The 23200-nt window shown below is 29.7% G+C and overlaps 1 protein-coding gene across 2 annotated transcripts in view; it reads right to left on the reverse strand.

Annotated features, from left to right (window-relative positions):
* Positions 1-23200, reverse strand: part of LOC121128507 (uncharacterized) — a 127029-nt gene that overhangs the window by 75469 nt on the left and 28360 nt on the right. For both annotated transcript variants that reach the window (XM_071892817.1, XM_040724089.2), the window contains one exon: positions 22083-22262. In XM_071892817.1, the coding sequence (XP_071748918.1) occupies positions 22083-22169 (87 nt within the window). In that variant the 5' untranslated portion in view covers positions 22170-22262. The remainder of the gene's footprint in view (positions 1-22082; positions 22263-23200) is intronic.

Genomic DNA, 23200 nt, shown 5'->3' on the forward strand with positions numbered 1-23200 from the left:
TATACAAATTCAAAAAGGGAATTAGGAAGAGAATGAATGAGTTAATCATGGAATGTATCTTCAATCTTCTTTTTTGGTTGAAGAAGTAACATGGCAAGTTAAGAATGGCAATGACAACAAATAAACCACAGGGTCAAACATTTGAAAGAATTTACCAAAATTAGTATTTTCACATGGTCATATGTTGCATTTTCAAGAGTGTCAAAAAGGGTGCAGGTTTGATTATATTTACATCAAATGTTCAGAAACAACAAAAAATCTTGTATATAAAGAGGTTCCACAATAGATATACCCATTATATAATTATAGTAAAACGTTTTAGTTGAGAATTTCAGCAGAAATAAGCTAAATATAAATAAAATCTTTTTAATTTTTCATTTGCAATCTTTAGATTGCGTGTTCGTACTAGTTATTATTATTATTTGTATTCACTTTGTGGAGCGGAGTCCCCATGACACTTTCCAGACCATTGTTCAAAACCTTGTTTGAACTGTATTTTTTAGCATCAAGAAGCAGTCGAAAAATAAAATACAAAATTGTTTTTCGTACATTGTTTTGGGTCACACTCAGCTCCATGACTCACAAACTTAAGAACAGATTGATCGAAGCTGGGAACAGATGGAATAGGTGAAATATTTGGTATCAAGGCTTATGTTTGTGCGCCTTATTTATTTTTTCCTTGCTTCTTTCTTTTATTTCTTTTAAATACATTAGTACTTTTAAAAAAAAATATTTTAACGACTTTAAATTAATAACTGGAATTTTTTTATTTTTTTAAAAGAACTATAAAATATTAGAATTAGATCTGTTTAATGTTAATGTATATGAAATAAATAAATATACAAAAGAATTCAAAAATAATTTAAAAACAACAGATTGTCACGAATTTTTTGATACGCGAAAACACTTTATAGTCCTTTGAATATACTTTTTTCTGTTAACAGATTGTAATATTTTTATATATATGGCCTGTCAATACATAAACAAGCTGGAAGGATTTTTCTTAAAATTGAAAGTCGATTGCATTTGTATCCATTAAAGAATGATTTCCGATTTCTATAAAAATATTATTCTTATAAAAACTTTGGAGAACCTGCAAATTTCCCTTAAGGTTTTTATATATATATCATATTTTATATTCCCAATAAAAGAAGGAGGCTTTGATATATTTGATTTGAAAGGGACCATATTGGGTCAAGGGCGTCAGCAGGGGCAGGGTCTATAGCCCTCCTTCCAAATTAAGGAATGTTTTTTAATAAGAATAAAATAATAAAAAGAATAAAATTTATTATTTTAATTTTTTTATTTCAAAAAATTTATTATTTGAAATTAAACTTGAATTCAATTTTTCTTTTTTCCAACCAATTTAATTTTCTGTGCGTAACTATAGACTTTTGATATTTTTCTCACAAAAATTTAATATTTGAAATTTAATTTCAGGAATAAACTGATTCTACAACAAATATATCAACATTAGAAATTGAAAACATTAATAATTACTTTTTTGCATAATTAATAAAGTAAAGTTTTTGAAATAATATTAATAGTCCAATTACTTAATTTGATAAAAAAACCGCATAATATATTTGAATAAGTAAATAGAAATATGACAAACCATTGCACAATTTTGCAGCATTCAATGTCAATCACAAAAATCCATTATGTAAAGACTGCCCGACATTGGAGGTGTTAGGGGGAAAGACGTAAGGTAGATAACTTATTAATAATAATTAAATTTGCCAATGAAGAAAAATACTTGAAAGGGTTTTTCTATTTATTTTCTTTTGAAATAAGATTATAAATAATGGTTTGGATTATTTTTCTAAAAAATATCGTTTGAGAAAAGTAAGAAATTTAAATAAGAGAATGTCTATTGAAATTGTACAAAATATTTTTGGATACAAAAAAAGTTACAGTTCAAAAGGATAGGTGATATGAAAAATATAATTAACTACATGAACATAATTGAAACTGCGTGTTTGCTAAAGATTTATAAGGACTTAATAATAAGCCAAATTAATTTTTTGAGCCTTATCAAGACTCTTTTTAAAAATGAAGGAATTAAACTACCTACTTATAGTTGATGGCCTTGGTATTGCTCGAGGCACAGACGGGCCCAGTTGTCATTGAGTGCTATATATGTTGATTTAATTTTTACCTAGCCTTAATAGAATATGCGTCAAGAACATTGACTACATCAAAAACTTCATGGATCAAATTGGAAAATTATGATCAATGGATCGGTAAACATACAAAAATACGAATTTCTAATTAATAACCTTTTGTTGTTTTGTTAGCATATTATTTCATCCAAAAATGCTAAACCACGTGATTATTAAAAATTACAATTTTAACTTCTTCAAAAATCCTTTATTTTTTAATAAAAATCAGCAGAAACAGTCACTTAGAATTAAAATCACTGACTCACCAAAACTCTCAAAAATATAGATTTAAAAAGAATCAAAATCATTATTTTTGACAGATTTGTATAAAAAAGGGGGAAATATTTAGTAATGGACAAGGATTTTCTCATTTCCAAAAATCCGAAAATGTTCACCACGCTTTAACCTAGTACGCGTCATAGGTTTAATTAATTAATGTGCTATACGTATTGATTTTTTGATAATAATAGGTTATTTCAATTTGAATCTATACACCAATAGCCTCAGATAGTGTGGTTATTTAGTCTGATGGATATACCAGACTACTTGAGACTGTCAGTGCCACAAACTAAGAAATGATGGATTTATTTAGAAGAGGCTTTAAATGTAAAACTGCTCTATTGTGAACTTCATATATAAACAAGGTATTTCAACTATATTGCCACTTTCTCCAGCTGAATTTACGGGGCAGAAATAAGATTTTCCCCCAATATATGGACTATGAGTTCTAACATGAACACTTTTGTAGATTGTGATTGTATGCTCTAAAGCATTAAAGTCATATTGATAGCTATTTTTTCCGATCTTCATTAAAAAAATGAGGTTTTTATTCATCAAAAGGTTTTCCCCCTTTAGAAGAGTCCATTAAATTAATTAGCAAAAAATATGATATCATTATATCTCCAAAATTGGATTTATTAATAGTATAATTCTTACAGTCATTAATTTAATGAAAGACACCACGGGTTATGATTATAATTATTGAAGCATTGAGACTGCTGAAATTGGTTCTTTTAATAATATATATTCGAAAATCCCTTCACAAGTGAAAAGGAAAGATGGTTACGCTATTACCTTTTCATTATTCACAAATTCATCATTCAAAGAGATGAAAAATTGCTCCTTTTTTTTGGCTTGGAGTAGGAAACCTATTGGAGGCTTCGTTTCAAATATGGATCTCCAAGACTGATTGGTTATTATTGATATCCGCTTCCTATAAAAACCTAAACAAAATCGAACTAATCATTCCAAACCCCTTATTTATCTCTACTCTGCACGTTCAAATGAGACCATGCTTCCGACATGCCAAGATAAATTGGTAGGAAAATTACTTCATCTTTTGAAAAAGTTCGAGGAAAAGGAAACCCTTATTTCGTATACGAATAGTCTGATTGATCAATTTGTTGCAAAGTCCTCGCTCCTTCTTAGGGTATAAGCTAGGTTTTTTTTTATTATCTACAACTAAACAAGTCCTCATTAAACAGGATTTTTTTTAAAGAAGTCTCGTCGAAAAATGTCAACAGCCTCCCTCCTTTAAAAAGAGCTGAACAAACATATTTTTCAGAGTAACCTAATTTACGAGCAAGGCCAACCCGTGGCATATACAATATAGTTAAATAGTAAGGGTTCCATTCATTTTGGGGGGTCCCATAATGAGCAATAAATAATAATTATAATTATACTCATAATCAGGGAAAAAAATGTAGTAATCTTCAAAAAAAATAGTAAAAATGCTACCCCTTATAGACAATAAGAAAATAAACGTCAAAATGAACTCCGTTCATTTTTTTTTCTGCTCGTCGTTTATTCGTTCAAAAAAATGAAGGGAAAGGGTGAATACCGTTCGTTTTTTCATTCAATGCTCAAGTCTGGTATGATGTGCGGATTTTTAATCTTTACAGATGAATGAAATAACCAGATGCATTTCTGTGACAACATGTGCGAATTGAATGATACTTTTTTTTGCAATTTTGTATTCATACATTGTAGGAGCTACTTTGCTGCATATATTCTCCGCCTCGATTATGGTTGTTATCCTCCTCCTGAAGAGATGACAATACTTCGTTACGTCTAGTGCCCCAAAACTCGTCAACAGGGCCCCTCATTATATCTTAAATCTCTTTTTAAACTTTCTACAAAAAGAAGTAAAGAAATCTGTTAATAAAGAAGTAAATATGTGACTCGTCAACACAAAAACAAGTTAGAATGGGGTTTTCTCAAAAGTAAGTCTGGATTGTATTCTTGTAATTTAGTAAAAATATTTGAAGTTGTTTATTTTTTTTTAAAGGACATATCGGAGCCTAGTTGGTTTTTTGAAACCAATTAAGATCTTAAGCTATAGTGAACATCTTTGAGTGTCTCAACTCATCCAAGAGACTTGTATATAAATTCAACATAATATCGCTGTAAATCATTTGACTATCTTTAAAGAAATCAGTGTTTCTCTTTTTTAAAATTTTTGTTCAAGATTCTTTTTGTGTTCCTTCAGCCCCCTATTATAAGGCTTTATTGACCAAAAAAGAATGAGCTAACACAAATATGACACTCCAATCATAATTTATTAGCGTCTACAAACTTCTTTATCTCATAAAAACTAATTCCATCATATATTATTTGATTTTTTTTCACTAATGAATAGAAAAATGTTCCAGCTTCCTCACAATTTAAAAAAAATCTCTTATAATGAAGAAGGTCATTTTTGGCCCAAAACGTTAAATACAAATTGAAGAGAAAATAATAGTCCTATTATTTATTAGTGTCCATTTACTTCTTCATCTCATAAAAACTGATTCCTTCCATCAAATATTCTTCATTAATAAAAAGAAAAATGATCACTCATTTAAAAAAAATTACTGGTCAACTGGATAGGTCATTTTTTGCCCCAAAAAGCCACGCAAATCTGCAGTGAACATTACATCCTCTATTTATTAGCAATTAAAAATTGTTATATCTCATAAAAAACGGATTACGTCCATCCATTTGTATATTTTTTTCAATAATGGATAGAAAAGTGTTCCAGCTTCTTTGACTTTAAAATAAAAAATTTCTATTAATTAGAAGGGTAATTTTTGGGCCAAACGTTGAAGCCAATTCGAAGGTTATTTTAAGTAATTAAATGAAGCTGTACATTGCCACTTTTTCTTAAATTTTACCAATGACAATATAGTTTCAACCCTCTAAAACATTATTCGGGTAAATTTTTAGTAACTTCATTATAGAAAGTCATTTGATTTATTATTTAAAAGATGCATATATGTATGGTGTTCTATGCATTACGAAACTTCTTATCCATAAGCTGTTCGAGCAACTGAATTCCTGGGGAGAAAAAAAATTAGAACTAATCTAGAGAAAGATTTTGTAACATACCTATATAATATCATAGTAGATAATATACTATTGGTAGTACTCGGCATTGCTCATAGTTATTAGGCTTCGACAAACATACAATTTTTTTTTTAATAATATAGAAGATAACATCTCAACGAAATTTTGGTGTTACCCTCCGTTTTTTTCATGAGAACACTCACACAAAGTTACTCACTCTGATATGTAATTAATTGCAGTGATTAGATTCTTGCACTTAGGAATAATTCTTCACTTCTTCACCTATTGAGTTACTTCTTTATTATATTATATACAAGATAATATATACGAAATGACTTTGCATAAAATGTAACGCAACTTAATATACATAAATAAACTCGCAACTCCTCATGCCCTCTAAGATTTTAAGGGAATATACATAAGGTTTTAAATGACATTAAATCATTTTCAAAAAACATATATATACACAATGTAGAAATCAATATTAAATTTAACAGTTTTCTTTCTATTCCGGTCACTCCTCCTCAACATTCTATGTTCCATGTTTTCTTCTCCAGATTTGAGATTCTCAGACAATATCCCTGATTTGTTTAGCCTTAGGAACTTCCTATTTCGAATCAATTCACGATTGTTCTTAATCAATATATATGATCTCCCATGATCTCGAATGTCTTTGATCACGGCTTCAGTGTCCCAAGTTTTGGAAATAGGGTTTTGTACCAATACATTGTTCCCAATCTTGAACTCTGGTGGATCACCGTTTGAATACTCGGTAGTTATTGTTTTCTTCGTTCTCATAAACATCATTTGAATCGATTTTTTCATAAGCATTAGGTAGTGTTGGCAAATAACCACGTTGTCTTCTGCTGAACATCATTTGTGCCGGACTAAATCCATCTGCCCTGGGTGTATTTCTCCAAGCAAATAGTTATGTTTCTATATTAGTCTTATTTGTTTTCTTGATGATTGACTTAACTGACTTTACTGCTTGCTCTTCTAAACCATTACTTTGAGGATTATGCGGTGAACTTATCTCATGGATAATAATATATTTTTCACAGAATTTATCAAATTCATTTCTATACTGTGGTCCTCCATCAGTACGAATATATTTTGGGAATCCAAACCAATAAAACCATGACAATAGAATTTTTGTAACAGCATCTGTAGACAACGAATTTAATTTGTCTACAAAAGGAAAACCACTGAATCTATCAACCATTAGAAGATAGTGAACACCCCTATACTCAAAGAGATCGGAAGCCACATGTGACATTGCATATTCGGCCTCTGAATTAATGATTGGTTCATCTGGCTTACTTGGTAAAAACTTCTGACAGGAATCACATTTCTCTATCATGTTTTTGAAATCATTGTTGATATTTGGCCAAAAGTAGAGTTGTTGCGCCGTCTTTCTTGTTTTCACAATGCCTGCATGAGGTATATGAAGTAATTGTAAGATTCTTTCCCGCTCGGCCGAAGGAACAATAATACGATTGTTGTCATAAATGAGGAGTGGCTATTCATCATCATCAAATAGAGATAATTGATCCCAGATTGACGATAGTTGTTTTGCTGGGTGGTTGAATGGAAATTTCTTCATTTCTGTTCCCGACCTGAATGCCTGTAATATCATTTGATATTCACTGTCGTTTACTACTGCGTCGATCAATTGTTGCACACTAGGATATGTACAAATTTTGTTACATAACACTGTGTTATCCTCAAATTCTTCATCCGACTCCTCAGGTGGGTCAAATACCGGAGCTCTTGACAAAGCGCCCACTATCTCATGAGATTTACCTGGAACCCATTCCCATACGAAGTTGTAATCAGTTAATTTCTACCTGAAAGGCGTTTATTTGGGATATCCATAATTGCTTTTTTGAACAAACCAACAAGTGGACGATGATCACTAAGAATAAGAAATTTAGGTGAACCGTATCAGTAATACTTACAACGAGCAACTGCCCATTGCACCGCCAAACACTCAAGTTCCACTGTAGAATATCTGGATTCCGTTGAAGTTAAGCTTCTTGATCCACATTGAATTAGTTTTAAGCAGTTGTCGTTATCTCGTTGTACTAGAGCAAATCCTATTCCATTCAAACGTGAAGCATCTGTTAACAATTGAGTAGACAACTCGGGATTAAAATAACTGGCAATTACCCTTGAACTAAGCAAGGCTTTTTTTACTTGTTCAAAAGACTTTGTGTGGTCTTCTAGCCATAAAAATTTACAATCTTTCTTCAGCAATGATCTTAAATTTGTAGTCATGTGGGCCAAATCCGGTACGAAGTGTCCGAGTTGATTGATAAGCCCCATAAAAGATCTTAAACTTGACATATTTTTGGTATTGGGAATTTACGTATAGCCTCGAGCTTGCCTTCATTTGCTTTTACACCTTCACCAGAAACGGAATAACCAGCAAAGTTAACACATGGTCTATAAACAATTTTTTTTATAGAAATTTTAATATTTTTCTTTCTACATTCTATTAAAGTTTGACATGTCCTTTGAAATAGAGTTTCTTCGTCAGGTGCTTCAATAAATATATCGTCAACTATCTTTTTAGCATCCCATACCTTTCCAATTATAGGATCAGAATGAGAACACCATTTATCCAAACTGGCATTTAAGCCCATAGGTGCGCGTGTAAATCGAAATTTACCATCTGGTAAAAGAAATGTAGTGAGATTCTTGCTCTCCTCCTCTAAGGGGATTTGGAAATAGCCGCAAACATAATCCATTTTAGCAAAAAATTTCGAATCAGGCTTGATACTCCGCATTATATCTTCACTTGTTGGAAATGGATGTATTGGACGTTTGTTATATTTGTTAAGACGTGTGTAATCAACTACTAATCGTACTTCCTCCCCTTCTTCTTTGTTGAAGAAAAATGCAGGACATATCCATTCAGTCGGGTTAGAGACTCGTTCAATAATATCATCTTTAATTAATTTATCGATAAGTGCATTTGCTCTATCTTGTTATTGTATGTTTATCGGACGTGCCGTCAATGTTTTATGGGCTTTAATATGTTGAGAGTGATCCAACTCAATTTTCATAGGTGGTCCAGACATTGGTTTAAATTCTAAAGAGTCACTGGCTATATTTTTAAATTCTTCCATGATTGTATCCATCTTAAAAACACAACTCTATTCCCCTCAGGATCCTTCCTCTTAAAAATCAAATAATCTGTAAGGCTTCCGGATAGGATAGTTTTCAACATTCATTTTTTTAAATTTTATAAAAAGTACTTCCCGCTATTTTTTTCGAAAAAAGAATCCAAAAATTACAATTTCTTAAAATAATATTAAAAATTAAATTTCTATGAAAAAAATATACAAAAACTAAATTTTTTTTGAATTTTTATTTAAAAATCAACAACTATTCACAAAAAAATTCGAATTTTTAGGAAATAATTTCAAAAATTCATAGCTATTCTCAAAAAATTAGACTTCTTCCGAAATAATTTCAAAAATTCATAGCTATTCTCAACAAATTAAATTTTTTGGAAAAAAATGTTATAATTAAATTTTGAAGAAAAAAAATAGAAATAAAATTTTTGGAGAAAAATTCAAAATCTATAGTTACTCTAAAAAAATTAAATCTGGAGCTGTTCACAAAAAATTGAATTTGTTAGAAAAATTTTTAAAATTAAAATATATAATTTTTTGAAAAAATTTTAAAACATTAAATTTTTCGTAGAAAAATTTCAAAATTTGTTAGGTATTCAGAGGCAATAAAATTTCTTTAAAAAAATTTGATAAATTAAAATAAATTGTCAAATATAAAATTCTTTGGAAGATTTTCTAGTAAGAATCAAAAATTCCATAATTTAAGTTGGGCTACATCCCCTCCAGCCCTCCCCTGCAGACGCCCCTGATATCATGGACACATAATGAAATTCGCTTAATGCAACATCCTTTTAGTTTGAAGGAGGTTAGAGTTGATATAAGGTATTATAATTACCTTGAAGGGCAACTTAGAAAAATAGGGATCTGTGATAATTTATTCTAAATGAATGATAATTATTGATGAATCATAAAAAAGTGTATTTTGAAGACCTACATGTACGATTTTTATGATCGACTAACACTTTTGAACGGTTATCATCAGGGCTGTTTACATGTTAGTAAAACTTTCATTCATTGTTAGTGGAGTCATTGTAATAAATACTTTCGTATATTTTTAATTATGTCTCCTTGCTGCACTTTTTTTTCTTCAAATGAAACAATATTGCACATAATTGTGGAGTATGTAACTGACAGTTGTGTATGTAGAATAAATAATCAATCGAATAAGTATAATTTTTGCCAATTAAATTCTTAGCTTGCATGTCGCAATATCTGCATTGAAGTGGGGGGTTTATATTACATCAAAATGGAGTCTTAGACTTGATAACATGCAGAGAGTTATAAAATATTTTATTATATATTTGTCCGTAGATAATAAGTCTCTATATTATACATGTGATAAACTTAAGTGTAATAAAATTATTTATACTCCTTGTTAGAATTGTAAAAAATATGACAATAAAAAGCACAGGACTTTTTGTAGTTGCAACCTGAAGAGTGTTTCTCAAAGATTATTAAGGATTTAGGAATGTAAAAATTGACTAGATAGTCGTGAGCATAAACTTAACCCTCCTTGCTTTAGTTGTTACAGCTGATAGTAGCTCATCTAATGAAACGTCATGAGCGTTATTCTTTCTCTTCTCCAAATCATTATTCAAATTGTCAGGGTTACCAAGTTGATGTTTGGTTTCCTTTTTTGTTTTAAACATACCCGTTATACACACAATTTTCATCACTAGACTTATAAGTGTTGTTGTGTCAATCTTTATTTATTTGGTCCAATCCAGTCCATTCTTAGGGTCAGTCCTATAAATCTTTTGGAGTGTCAGTACTAGAACGGATATAAAAAAAAAGTAATTAAATTTGAGTGGAGTCCTCCAGAACCGAACTTTATTACCAAGTTTTTAGGACTGATTAGCAGGACTGAACTAGACCAAAGTGAGAGTGTACTGGACAGAACGACAGTCGTCATTCCTAAATGATAGTGGCGCCTGCACCTGCAAGATTATATTTATTTTGAGGAAAACTTGTTTTTGGGATTGTTTTTTTTTTCCAGGATTTTTTTTGTTTTGGGATTGTTTTTTTCCAGAAAATTTGAAAAATTAAAACTGTTAAAACAAAAATTCTAAAAATCTGTGGAAAAAATTTGAAAAATTTAATTTTTAGAAAAAATGTTAAAATTCGCAGCTGTACTCACAAAATTAAATTTTTTTATAGAAAATTTGAAAAGTTCAATTTCAAATATAAAACTTTTTGAGAAAAAAATTGAAAAAAACAAATTCAAATATTATATTTTATATTAAAGAGCAAAAATTGATTTTTGAATTTTTTTGAGTAAAAAGCTGTAACTTACATTTTTAGGGAAAAAAATTCAATTTTTTGTTTTTCAAATATTAAATTTTTTTCAGAAAAATTTCAATAATCCACAGTTATTCACAAAAAATTTCAAAAACCAAGAGCTGTTCACAAGTTCTTGAATTTTTTGAAAAATAAATTCCACAATTTAAAATTTTCAAAATATTTTTTTTTATATGTAAAATATTAAACTTTTTTGGAGAAAAGTTTTTAAATCAACAGCTCTTCATAAATAATTTAAAAAAATTGTACAAAAATTTGAGTAATTGAATTAAATTTCGAATATTAAACTTTCTAGTAAAAAGGAAAAATTCCTTAATTTGGAGAAGGAGGCCCTACAGCCCCTCCCCTGTGGACGCCCCTGTGCAGATCATATTTTCTATAGCTGTATAATAATAATCCATTACTGATATTTAATTGTTATTGTTACTACAGATTGCCCTTGAATTACGAGCGACATCCCTGAAGTAGAAATACTAGTAAACAAAAAATGACTAAAAGCTTGATTGTGTCATTATACAGTGATTGATTGATTGGAGTCAAATATGAATTCAATCGTGACATTTTATTATCTTTGTATTCAATATTAAATAATAGCTTAATTTAACAGTGATTTTAATTTAATTCAATTAGAATGAAAGATATTAAATTGTAGATGAAAGAATGTGGATGGATATTATTATAGTGAATGTGAAAAGATATTGACAGAATTATTAATATTATTTACTTTAATAACTCAATTAATCCTAATTTTACTTTACTCTTTTTAATTACAATATTCAATTCTAGCAGTATTTTAAGCATGAATCATGATTCTATAATTAGTTTTTTCGATTTTTCTTTTGAAAGGAAACTGATAGTTTTTACTTGTCATGGGACGATTCCAAAAAAAAACCTGATTCCGATGCGATTCTATAAAAATTCCCTATGTCAATTCTTTAATATTCTAAAAAATTAACTTTTTTTGGAAAAAATAATAGCAAAAATTAAATTAAATTTTTTTGGAAAAATAATTAGAAAAATTAAATTAAATTTTAAATATAATATACGTGTTCCTATAAATCCATAAGTAGTCAAATTCCTCAACGCCTTCTCCTTGTTTCACTCGGTCGTCCTGGATTCCTCTAATTAATTTAGTTTGTGTCTATAAACCTTGTCAAGACGAAACACTGTACTTCCAAAAGGCTTTCGACGCAGTTTCTTATTTTTCCATTCTTGTGTGTGCAACTCTGTACTGTAACCTTTTATATAAAAAAGTAGTTACCGTGGGACTTCAGAGTTGCAATGAAGGCTCAAACAACTTTGCATTCTTGTCCAACCGTAATTTCAGAATGTCCAATTTTCAGTTTAAAGGTATGTTACAGATTATGTCAGGTTCTATGGATATTAAAACAAAGAAAGCACGTTTTACAACCCTCCCCACAGGAAATAAGTGCTGATAATAATGAAAACCCTTAGCCACATTCTACAAGTATTTCCTCGAAACCAAAGTGCAAGAATAAAAAGACACGATCAGATGGCCGGTCTTTAAAAAAATATGAAAATGAAAAGAGGTATCACTATAATGATATTGAGTTCAAGGAAATTTTTATCAAAGATTTAACGCTCGATTTTAATCCCAAAGGTTTGGAGGTCCTTCCCTTAATCATGAATTAGAGGAGGGTACTATCAAGCAATGTAATCATAAGTATCTAAACATTGGGTCTCAATAAATTTAGAATTCCTCTAAATCAATTCCGTGTGCTATGTGAATTACGCACAATTTACAGAATTGAAATAGTTAGTCCCAACGGATAGAACTCTAAGGGAGAGATTAATATAAACATTACCGTACTTCAACTTTTAAACTAACTGTCAAAGGTTCGAGTCCCTGTTGAGGCTGAGAAATTTTTATATTTAATAAAAAAATCCCCATTTATTTTCAATCTCACTTTTCTTCGACCTTTCGAAATAGATATCAATATACTTTCAATGATAGCCAAAATAAAACAAAGATCCATTTAAATACTTAAATAAAAGTATGTACAGTTTACAAACAAATTAATTATTTATCAGAAAAGGTTATACTAATTAAGATTTTAATAAATCCCTATTTTTTAAGAGGTATGTTTCAAGTGCATATATCATTACAATAAATACATACATCGTTAAAAATATATTACATGCAAAATATGCAATTTACATTAATAATTTATTATTTAATTGTTTTTTTCTTTTTCACTAAAATCACTTTAACCTTTCTCAACGGGAATGATAACTCCCCAACAAATCCTCGAAATCACTTCTCGTTTTTCATGAGCACACTCACACGTATTTACTCAATACATAAAGTATCTGTTCTTCTTGGATACAAATTTGCAAACATTTTTATTAAAAGGCCAAAAAGTTAACACTTAAAAAATACATTGATTGAAACAGATTTACTTCTTGAAAAAGTTATTAAATGATATATAGACACAGTGTATTAAAGAAAACAAAAGCACCCAATATTCGATAAATTATAAAAAAATATTTTTTTAAAAGAAAAAAAAGATGTTTTATTTTCTACAAAAGATTTTTTTAAATAGGGAAATAATCTTTTTATTTTGTTTGTTTATCCTTAACCCAGGACTTCTTCACTCTAATATTAGCCTTGATTTTACTATTAAACTACCAATTAACTAAATACCCGTATCAGTGAGCAAAATTGTATCTGTTTCAGTTATCGGAAGAATAGTCGGATACATTATCACTAAACCGTTCACCAGAAGGTTGAAATCTTTTGAAATTGTCAATAGATATAATTTGTTGTTCACGACTTTGGAGCTACACCAAAGAATATTCTTTAAGTATTTTATTTGTACTACACTGGTTTAATATATTAAATATTGTTTGTTTCATTTTAGCAATGATGGTAATTTTTATCAAGAAAATAATGTAAGTGTTTTTGTATTAAATGAAATGAGGCCACCAAAATATAATTAAATCAACCAGTGAATAATCATTTAAAAAAATGCGTTTTATAATAGTAGTGATATGTAATAAAAACTAAATGAGGCGTAATTTAACTTTGACCTAAGCTTTTTTTGATATTTAGGTATGAATGTATAATATATACAGTGCCGTTATCACAGGGGGGTGAGCAGTCCTCTCTGCTAATAATTTCTCCAGTTATAGTATGTTCAGAGAAGAAAACAATGTACAATAGTGTGCAGCCGTTGTTTAACAACAAACTTTGAGCGCATGTCCAGGATGGAGGTTGTTTTAGCAAATAGCCCAAAGTACTTGGAATCAGTTTAAGAACATTGCATGGATCAACAAAGTATATATTCGACAATTGTGGAAAAGTTGGGGTGTCTTTGTTGTAATCTGCGCCGGACAATATAATGTTGCGATTGCAAACTTCTTAAATCCGTATAAGTACTATATCTGGAGAATCAGGATGAAACTGTAAGAGTCTGCGTATGCGTGCAGATACAGGATGAGGTCAGATCTCTTCTTTTTTCTCACTTTGTTGGACCCAGTGTTTGGCCTTAACTAGAACTCAATCCCATGAACTTCTTTGTGTGAATATAGTTGAGTAATTACCACAGCAATAGATCCTCTTGCTACACAAAATACGAGCTGATGTTCAGGATCCAGGAGAAAATCTGTAATATATATAGGGAGTCATCTAAACCTGCCCCCATTTCTGAGGTCAAGTTGAGGCCGTTACTGACACCAAAGGCGTATGTATTGAGCAATAATTATTTTATTTTTCTTATTCAGTTTTCATTTGGAATTGGTTTCATTAAACTCAGATGGTTAATTAACGACAAAATCCTTCTTTTTTTTTTAAATCGTTTTGGTTGTTAAACACCTTCTATATAATTATTATATCTCAGTGAAATATCATTTTTGACGAATTTTATTTTAAAGAAGAATACACGATATAGTGTACAATTTATACCTTTATACAGTATCAATTGAAACTAAGACAAAACATTGAACGTAGAAAACGTCGAATAGACATTTTTTATGAAGAAACAAAGGAAAACTTATAGATCAAAGAAAAATCAAAAAACAAAGAGATTTGAGAGTATGATGAAATTACAATCAATTAATGTATATTTGCGGGTTTTTTCTAAAAACTCCCTTATTCGATCGGACAAAGGAAGTAAAAAAATCAACACATATTTTGATTATATCCTAGAAGAACAAGTCTCTATCCATGGGCAATTTGAGACCAGGAACGAAAGCCCAAGAAAATCGAGGAGGATCCAAAAACCTTCTGGACAACAGACTTTAGACTGCTGAGTTCATGATCAACATTCATTGAGGTTGACAAACAAGAAGTTGGCATTGGATCTATTATTATGGATTATACCCAAAAGAGATTTCAAGTTTAATTTTTAGATAACTGTTCTGCATTTTGTACTTTCGACGTTTGGTCTTTCTACTTTATCTCCCATCACAAATATATTAATTAGAAATTTTTATTTAAAAAGTTAATAATTAACATCATTAATACATTATCCATCTATGGAATATTTAATTATCATTATATAGGCTTAAACTCGTTCACACTTTTCTGTTCATATCTTATGAGGGGCATCCGCAGGGGCTGGGCGGGAAAAACTTTAACCCCTCTTCCCCCAAATTAAGGATTTTATTTTTCCTAGAAAAATTGGGCCAAATTGATGCAGCAGACCACAAACTTTAATATGCGAAAAAAATTTCCATACAAAAGTAATTTTTTATAAATAGCTATTGATTTTTGATTCATCTCCTGAATCAAACCATATATTCACACTAATCAAATTTATTTCAAAATGCTATACAGCTTTAAAATTATATCATTTGGCAAAAATGGAAAATGAAAAGATTCCAAGCACCAAATTTCAGACCAAACTCACGAATCTTATTGAATTACAGTCAGAATGATCTCCCAAATCTGTCAAAATATTTTGAAAGGCTAGATAAAATTAGTTATCGATATAAGAAATATAAGAAAGGAACTACGGATTTGGTTGTCTCTTTTATTAATTTGAATAGTTTTTGTATTTTTTTTGTTAAGTATATTAAGTTATAAAAGTATTATATTAGTAAGTACAAAGATTTGTTTTGATATAAGTTTCTATAAGTGGTTATAACAATGATTCAGAGTTCATAACAAGGGAAATTAATTTTAAACTAAAATCTTTATTTATGTTTCTTTAAAACACCATTTAATGATTTATATTTTATAATATTAAATGGAATATTATATTTAGAATTCAGTTTAAATTGAGGGTGGGTGTACATACACGCTCGTTGTACATAGTATAGTCAATTTAAACTGTTGAATGATGAATTACCTTAATGCTTTGTTTCACTTCTCAAAAAAAAACAAAAAAAAACACACAATCTAGTTTTATATTTCGACATATTTTCCTAGCTTATCAAAGATAAATTCCTTTCACAAGTGTTACAAATGCATACATATTTTTTGTAGCAAGGTGCATAATTACACTAAAAAATATTAAGAAATGTTTTTTTTTATATCTATGTACTTGGGAATTAATCATTTATTATATACTACTAACAAAGGGTGACCCGGGCTTGCTCGGCCAAGGAGTGAGTGAGACATCACATTGACAATTGTCAAAATAAATGATAAAACAATCCTACATATAGAATTCTTCTATTAAACTAATAATTATAATATGAATGTTTCGTTGTCGGTGAGAAAGATCCTGATAGTTCTAACTCTCTTGCTAGTATAATAACAATGGAGCTGGAAATTGACTATATTTTATACTACACCAGCAAAGGGTTACCCGGCGTTGCTACGCCAAGGAGGGAGCAGGACATCACATTGGCACAATAAAGTTAACATAGTTTGGATTATACGATTAAGATGGTTCCAAACGTTTTTCTGGCTAATCTTCCTGTTCCTTGGCAATGGAATAAGTGCTCGAGGATTCTCATTGTTTGATCGACATTTTCGGCGTCTATATTACCAAAACGGAATCGATGGAACCACCGCTTTGCTGTTGCATTCGATACTGTATTAGGTCCAAAAAAAGCTCCGCCTTTTCACTTTGTTCGTAATGATACATAAATTTCTCTTTTTTTACTTACATTTTGGAAGGCTGTAACACGAAGCTGGCTTTACCAGACACAAAACTGTATATAAACTTTTTTTTAAGTGTACACTTAAACTTTAAGCATACTTTAAGCTTTGAGATATGGCTCACGAAAAACATCTAGCGAAAAACGCTCATAACTTTTTACTTAACTTAATATCATATACCAGTAGCTGTAAATTTGATTTAATCATATAGAAAATCCAAGAAATCCTCAGCATAAACATCCAAGTAAAAATTTCATGGACATATTTGAGTCAATTACAGGCTTTGTATTCGAGTTAAGATACTCAAGAGTTTTAACTATAGTTTAAGACGTTTTACTCGATGTATAACACTTACATTAGCCCCGATATAGCCTTTCAAATAAAATGTATTTTTCTTTTATTGTAACGATCAATTTTTGCCAATTTGAAGTATAATTTACAGGTTCTTCCAAAGGGTTAATATGAATATTTTAATGATAGAAATTGAGGATAATTTGTCGAAGAATACAAAAGTAATCCACACTCAATTTTGAGAAATATCATTCTATCTTGCTTTTGTGTTGATGGGCCACATATTTAAATTCATTCAACCTACTTTGATCATCAATATCTAAGTCAATATATGTTATTGCTAAATTAGTAAAAGCAATTTGGTTAACTTATTAAATTGTCTATTTATATATAAAAAGACATTTAATGTGAAAATTCATTTTGTATTTATAAACACCATAGCAACAATATAGATAAAACAATAACTAAGTGACATAATAAAATTATAAATATTGTCACATTATATATATTTTTTTTAAAACACAGCCAAGGAATGTTCTTTTAAAGGGAACATCCCATGATCTAATAAGTAATTAATATCATAACTATATTGCCAGTGATGCTTATCGCTAATCTTTTTAGTATGTTAAAAAGATAAGAACCAGAAAATCAACATGGTAACCCTGATGTGGTAATTCTGACGGGAGAAATAAAGAGCACAGCCGGCCAACGAAAAAGTTTGAAGACGCCGAATTACATGCATTGATCGATGAAGATGATGGCCAAACCGTTAATAGTGATCACTACCAACAAGAATTGGCCGATTTGAAACATACTATACGCCAGAAACGCTTAAAATATGAAAACATGCAACACAAGGTAATTTTCTTTGATGACAACGTACCACCGCATCGCTCTATAGCCACCCGCCAGCTTGTTGAATCGTACAACTGGAAAACTCTTGCTCATTCAACTTACTCATAAGACCTGGCGCCTTCCGATTATCACTTGTTTGCATCGATGGGTCACGCACTCAATGATTTGCCCTTCGATTCTCACGTTGAAGCCAAAAAAGGGATAAATGGCTGGTTTGCAGACAAAAACAAACCAATTTTTTGGAAAGGCATCCACAAATTCCCTGAAAGATGGGGGAAATATGAGGCTAGCGAAGACGCCTACTTTGAAAATTACATTTGTAACCATTTTTTCCGAATAAAGTTCAAAAATTTAAAAAAGTCTCATTTTATAGGCACATACCTGGTATATAGAGCGCAACTTTTATTTAACAACCAACACGTTTTTTTTTTTTTTTTAAATTGAATTTTTGCTTAACTAATCATCTGATTTTAATAATAACCAATGCTAAGTGAAAGGTTAATAAAAAATAATTATAACCGTTTTTGGCGTCAATAACACCCTCTACTCAACCCCAGAATCGGAAGCAAGTCTTGATAATAATCTCCTTTGGCAGATTCCGGAATTCCTCCTGAATCCTGGACATCGGCTCAGATTTTGTGTTGCAGGATGATTATTTAGTTAGTCGCTCAACTTCGCCCTACACAAATAAGTCCAAAGGTTTGATGGGCACTGAGCTGGGAGGCTAAAAACTGGGTCAAACAAAGTGGGGGGGGGAAATCTGACCTCAGGATATGATCTGCACGGTTTGCTTTTACTTAATAATCACTACAATTAAGATTGTTGAGGGGATTATTTTCTCGCCAAAATGAGCAAAAAAAGAGCACTAAAATTTTGAAGAATGAGAACCAAAAATATCAAAATTTAGCAATTTTTATTTCTAGATATATAAAGTTTTATAAGAATTACTTAAAGTTATTAGATTTGTTTTATTTTACTTATATTTTATTCATAAGTTTTGCTATATTATATCGACAAATCAAGATATTAGAAAGATTTTCTACCATTAATTTTTGCATTCGATTACTATTGGTAGTTTTAAACATACTAAAAAGCTGTTGAACGTCCGCATTAGTAGTTGGAGCACATTTGAAGTTGGTGAGATCTTGTCATTCTCACCTCCATTGATTATATGTCCAAACGTTTGTATAAATGCAAGACAGGATTTTGGTAATTTAGGTGAAAAAGTATTTATCCCTTGTTGCAAGATTCAAGGGGGATTATACCACAGTCAAGTCAATTTTGGGCCAAATTTCCACTTTGCAAGAATTACTCTGCTTAAGATTCTCAATTCTATTTTGAGTCCAATAAGGACTAAGAATTGTATCTCCGCAAACAATCATGAGGGTTACTCTCCGTCTTTTAAGAGTACACAAAAATAGAAGTTCATTCCTAAGAAATTAAGTAATAATGACAAATCTTAGAAAAAGAAAATTCACTCTTCAGTTTACCAACTAAAAAAAAAACGATGATAGATGTGGTAATCCACCTTTTTAGCTGGAAAATATTATTAATTTATATGTAATTATAATCGCTGAGAATTAAGGCTCTTTGATTATGCATAAAATACTAGAAATCTGTTAGCAAAGGCTCAAGCATGAACGCTCCAAATGAGGTAGAAAAACTAAGATAATACTACAATTATATAAAATTAATTCTTAAGAGTATTATCTATAATTGTTTCTCCATCAGTGAACGGGAATCAAATCTTTGTACATTGAGTTCAAGTGAATAATTTCTTCCGAGTGCCTTGTCCACTGAGCTACGTCGCTCCATATAATCAAAGGTCTATAAAATATGTCAATGAAAGTGGGAGTTGATTTTTCTTGTTACGAATCTGAACAGGTTTTTTTATTTTACAAATCTACTATCATTATTATCTCATTCTTTCAGACAGAACATACAAGTATAAAGTAACTTTTTATGTGCTAAATACGGGGTGGGATTTGTGTATATTTCCTTCTACAATGCATTGCCACGTCACATAAAATATGAGTGATTTTTAACTAAGAAAATCTTATTGAAAAAATAATGGCAGCTTTTTTTGTTTAACAAATAAGTATGGGGGAAAATGGGGGGTTTATTGGCTAATGTTTATCAATCAAAATGAAGAAATAACTCTTTACAAAAAGTAATAAATGAAAATATTTATTATCTTCATTTATAGAAAAAGATACAATGTGTTGTTATGAAATGAGATTACGATGATAATGAAAGTGGGATGTGTTTATTCGTTATTAAAGTTGGAAAACTAGGGATGAAAGTTGGATTTTTATTAATTTTTAATGTAATGATTTTGAAAAAAAATTTATGCTGTTCTCAAAACATTCTTAAATAATTTTGCCTCAAGACATTTTGCCAGGAAGAGATTTTATCTCAAGAATATTTGCCTTAATATATAAATGAGAACTATATGTAGTTTTTTATTATTTTTGGCTAAAATTGATGTTCCCTTCTTATTTTTTAATAAAAATATGTAGTGTGTATTCCTATAAAACCCATTAAATGGTTGTTTTTTGGTGGAAAATTGATGGAAACATCCCCCAAATTCCCTGCATAAACCAAAAATTTCATTATGTAATGAATTCGAAGCAGAGACAAAATAGTTAATTAAAATTATTATATTAAGAAAAACAAAACTAAATAAATAAGTCGTCGATTCGAACCGAAGAATTGCTAATCCAACTTCATTAGTAATAATCTTTAGAAATGATGGATTATTCATACTAAAAACGAATTCTGGATTGACGAACAAGCATAATATGAGGCAAGAGCAAATTCCATCATTATTCCAACAGAAGACAAACATTATTGTATTTTATAGTAATAAATATCGAATATTTTTATTTCAACCAAAATAAACAATTACATCGTATAAACTTCATTTATTTATTGTAGTGAATGGACGATTAATTTGAGTCGGGAATAGGAGAATGGAGTATTTTCTCTGGAATCAGAATGGGGAAATTAATGTTTAATTTGCGATTCCAATTATAATGTATTATTATTTATTACTTTTCTAAGTTATGAAAAAAAAAATGCTTGAATATATCCGTCAAAATATACAAAAACGAACATTTGAATGTTTACTTGAGTCTCATAATTTTTAGAAATAGTGTAATAAAATAATTTATGATAAAAAATGCTCGAAAGCTGAGACGAAACAAATTAAACACATATTATACGTGAACTAAAGTGTTATAAATAAAAGCGGTTGCTGCATATACTGTTATTTTAAGGAAATAAGTTTTGTAAAGATATCTAGGAAATCTCGCCTTTCTAAAATTTGCTTTGGGAATGTTTGGAGTGAGATTACTCGCCCTGGGACAATTCGCCATGGGACAAACTCGTCGGGCAGCCTTCTTGTATTTAATGAAAACATTATTTACATTCAATAAAGGAAAGAGATATTTTATCAATTGTAATTCTTAGAAATTTATAACAAAATGGTATTTTTTAATTAAAATATTAAAGAATCGGCATTAGGAATTTTTACTAGGATCGAATCGGAATCTTTATTTGGACTTTTTTTTTTTTTTGGAATCGTCACATCGCTAATTTTTATATTAAAATGAGAAATATCTTTGAGGTAAAATTGTTTAAGGAAAATTACCTGGCACCTTCAAAAAATGATATTTCACTTATAAAATGGTTTTTTCGCAGAAAAATAAATGACTTATTGAATAAAAAAGTCAATTCTACAAAATAGTAATAAAAATTCATTTACTGAAATATGGACGAAGTAGACTTAACCATACCAATAAAAAAGTGTACTTCTAAAAATAAGATAATAGATTATCATGAAAAAAAAAAATCAACAGCTGGAAAAAAAATCCTAGTGACGGCTCTGGCTATCAATAAAAATCTTAAAAGGCCAACAACGGTTATTCAATAATCACTGACCTTTCTGTGAGTTCTGTCATCGTCATGGTTGTATCTGCTTTCATAGCTCCTTGAAGAAATCTGAGCTGAACTGATACCCACCAACATTGTATATATTTATGAATTATGTCTTGATCTGGTGTAATATGTATATATCTTTTTTTATTAGCAAATTATGCAAATATGCTAAAAAGAAATTGCCTGAAACATAAATAATAAAGAAATGAAATATTCAGTTTTGCAAACAGCGTCATATATCATCACATAATATATGGAATAGATGTATGTATATTAGAGGGGTTTAATTTTTAACTTTTTTCGAATTTCGATTACGGGTAGTTCGGAAAAGTTGTGATATGATGAGGAAGTAACCTATGCAAAATTTCATTGCTATAAGGTATTATCTTTAGGCCGGTACATGTAGTTCAAATTTTGAATGGGAACAGAAGTTCGTTACTTTGTCAATAATGATTAAAATACTACATAAATCCTTATTTTGTATAAGTTAATGATGATGGACATTATTTTAACCCATAATACATATTTATTAAATTTTTTTCTAAAGCTAACCTATGGAGCAAGAAGAAAGAATAACGTAAGAAATAATTTATCTTCCTAACAGAAAATGTACAAAAATGATGTGTTCTGTACGCGGATCATCAAATTTTCCTTCTTTTTTTTTTTTTTTTTTTTTGCACAATAAGACAATTGTTAAAAAAACTTTTTAAACACTTTTTATAGGTTAGAAAAATGTATACCGAATCTGTTTTATGCAAAATAACTAAAAATGTATTTTTAGTATCCATATTCATGAAGTAAAGAGTTTTTTTCTATTTTTCATAATTTGGTCGAGATGTGCGACCTAAAGATGGCCTCGTAAGGCAATACAATTTTGCATAGATAATTTTTCTGCACGACTCGTAATCGAAATTCGAAAAAAAGTTGAAAATCAAACCGGCCTAACTTATATGTATATGAAAAAAACGTACAGATAAATACATATTTTGGAGCTTTAAAAAAAAAAAGATAAAAATTGCGGCAAATTACGATGGATGATGTTATTTTATACAGTAAAAATACACACACAGATAAAACGTGAGACTATTAGTAAATAAATATATATGACATACAAGTTATAT

Source organism: Lepeophtheirus salmonis, chromosome 13, assembly GCF_016086655.4.
Source record: "Lepeophtheirus salmonis chromosome 13, UVic_Lsal_1.4, whole genome shotgun sequence".
Classification (NCBI taxonomy): domain Eukaryota; kingdom Metazoa; phylum Arthropoda; class Copepoda; order Siphonostomatoida; family Caligidae; genus Lepeophtheirus; species Lepeophtheirus salmonis.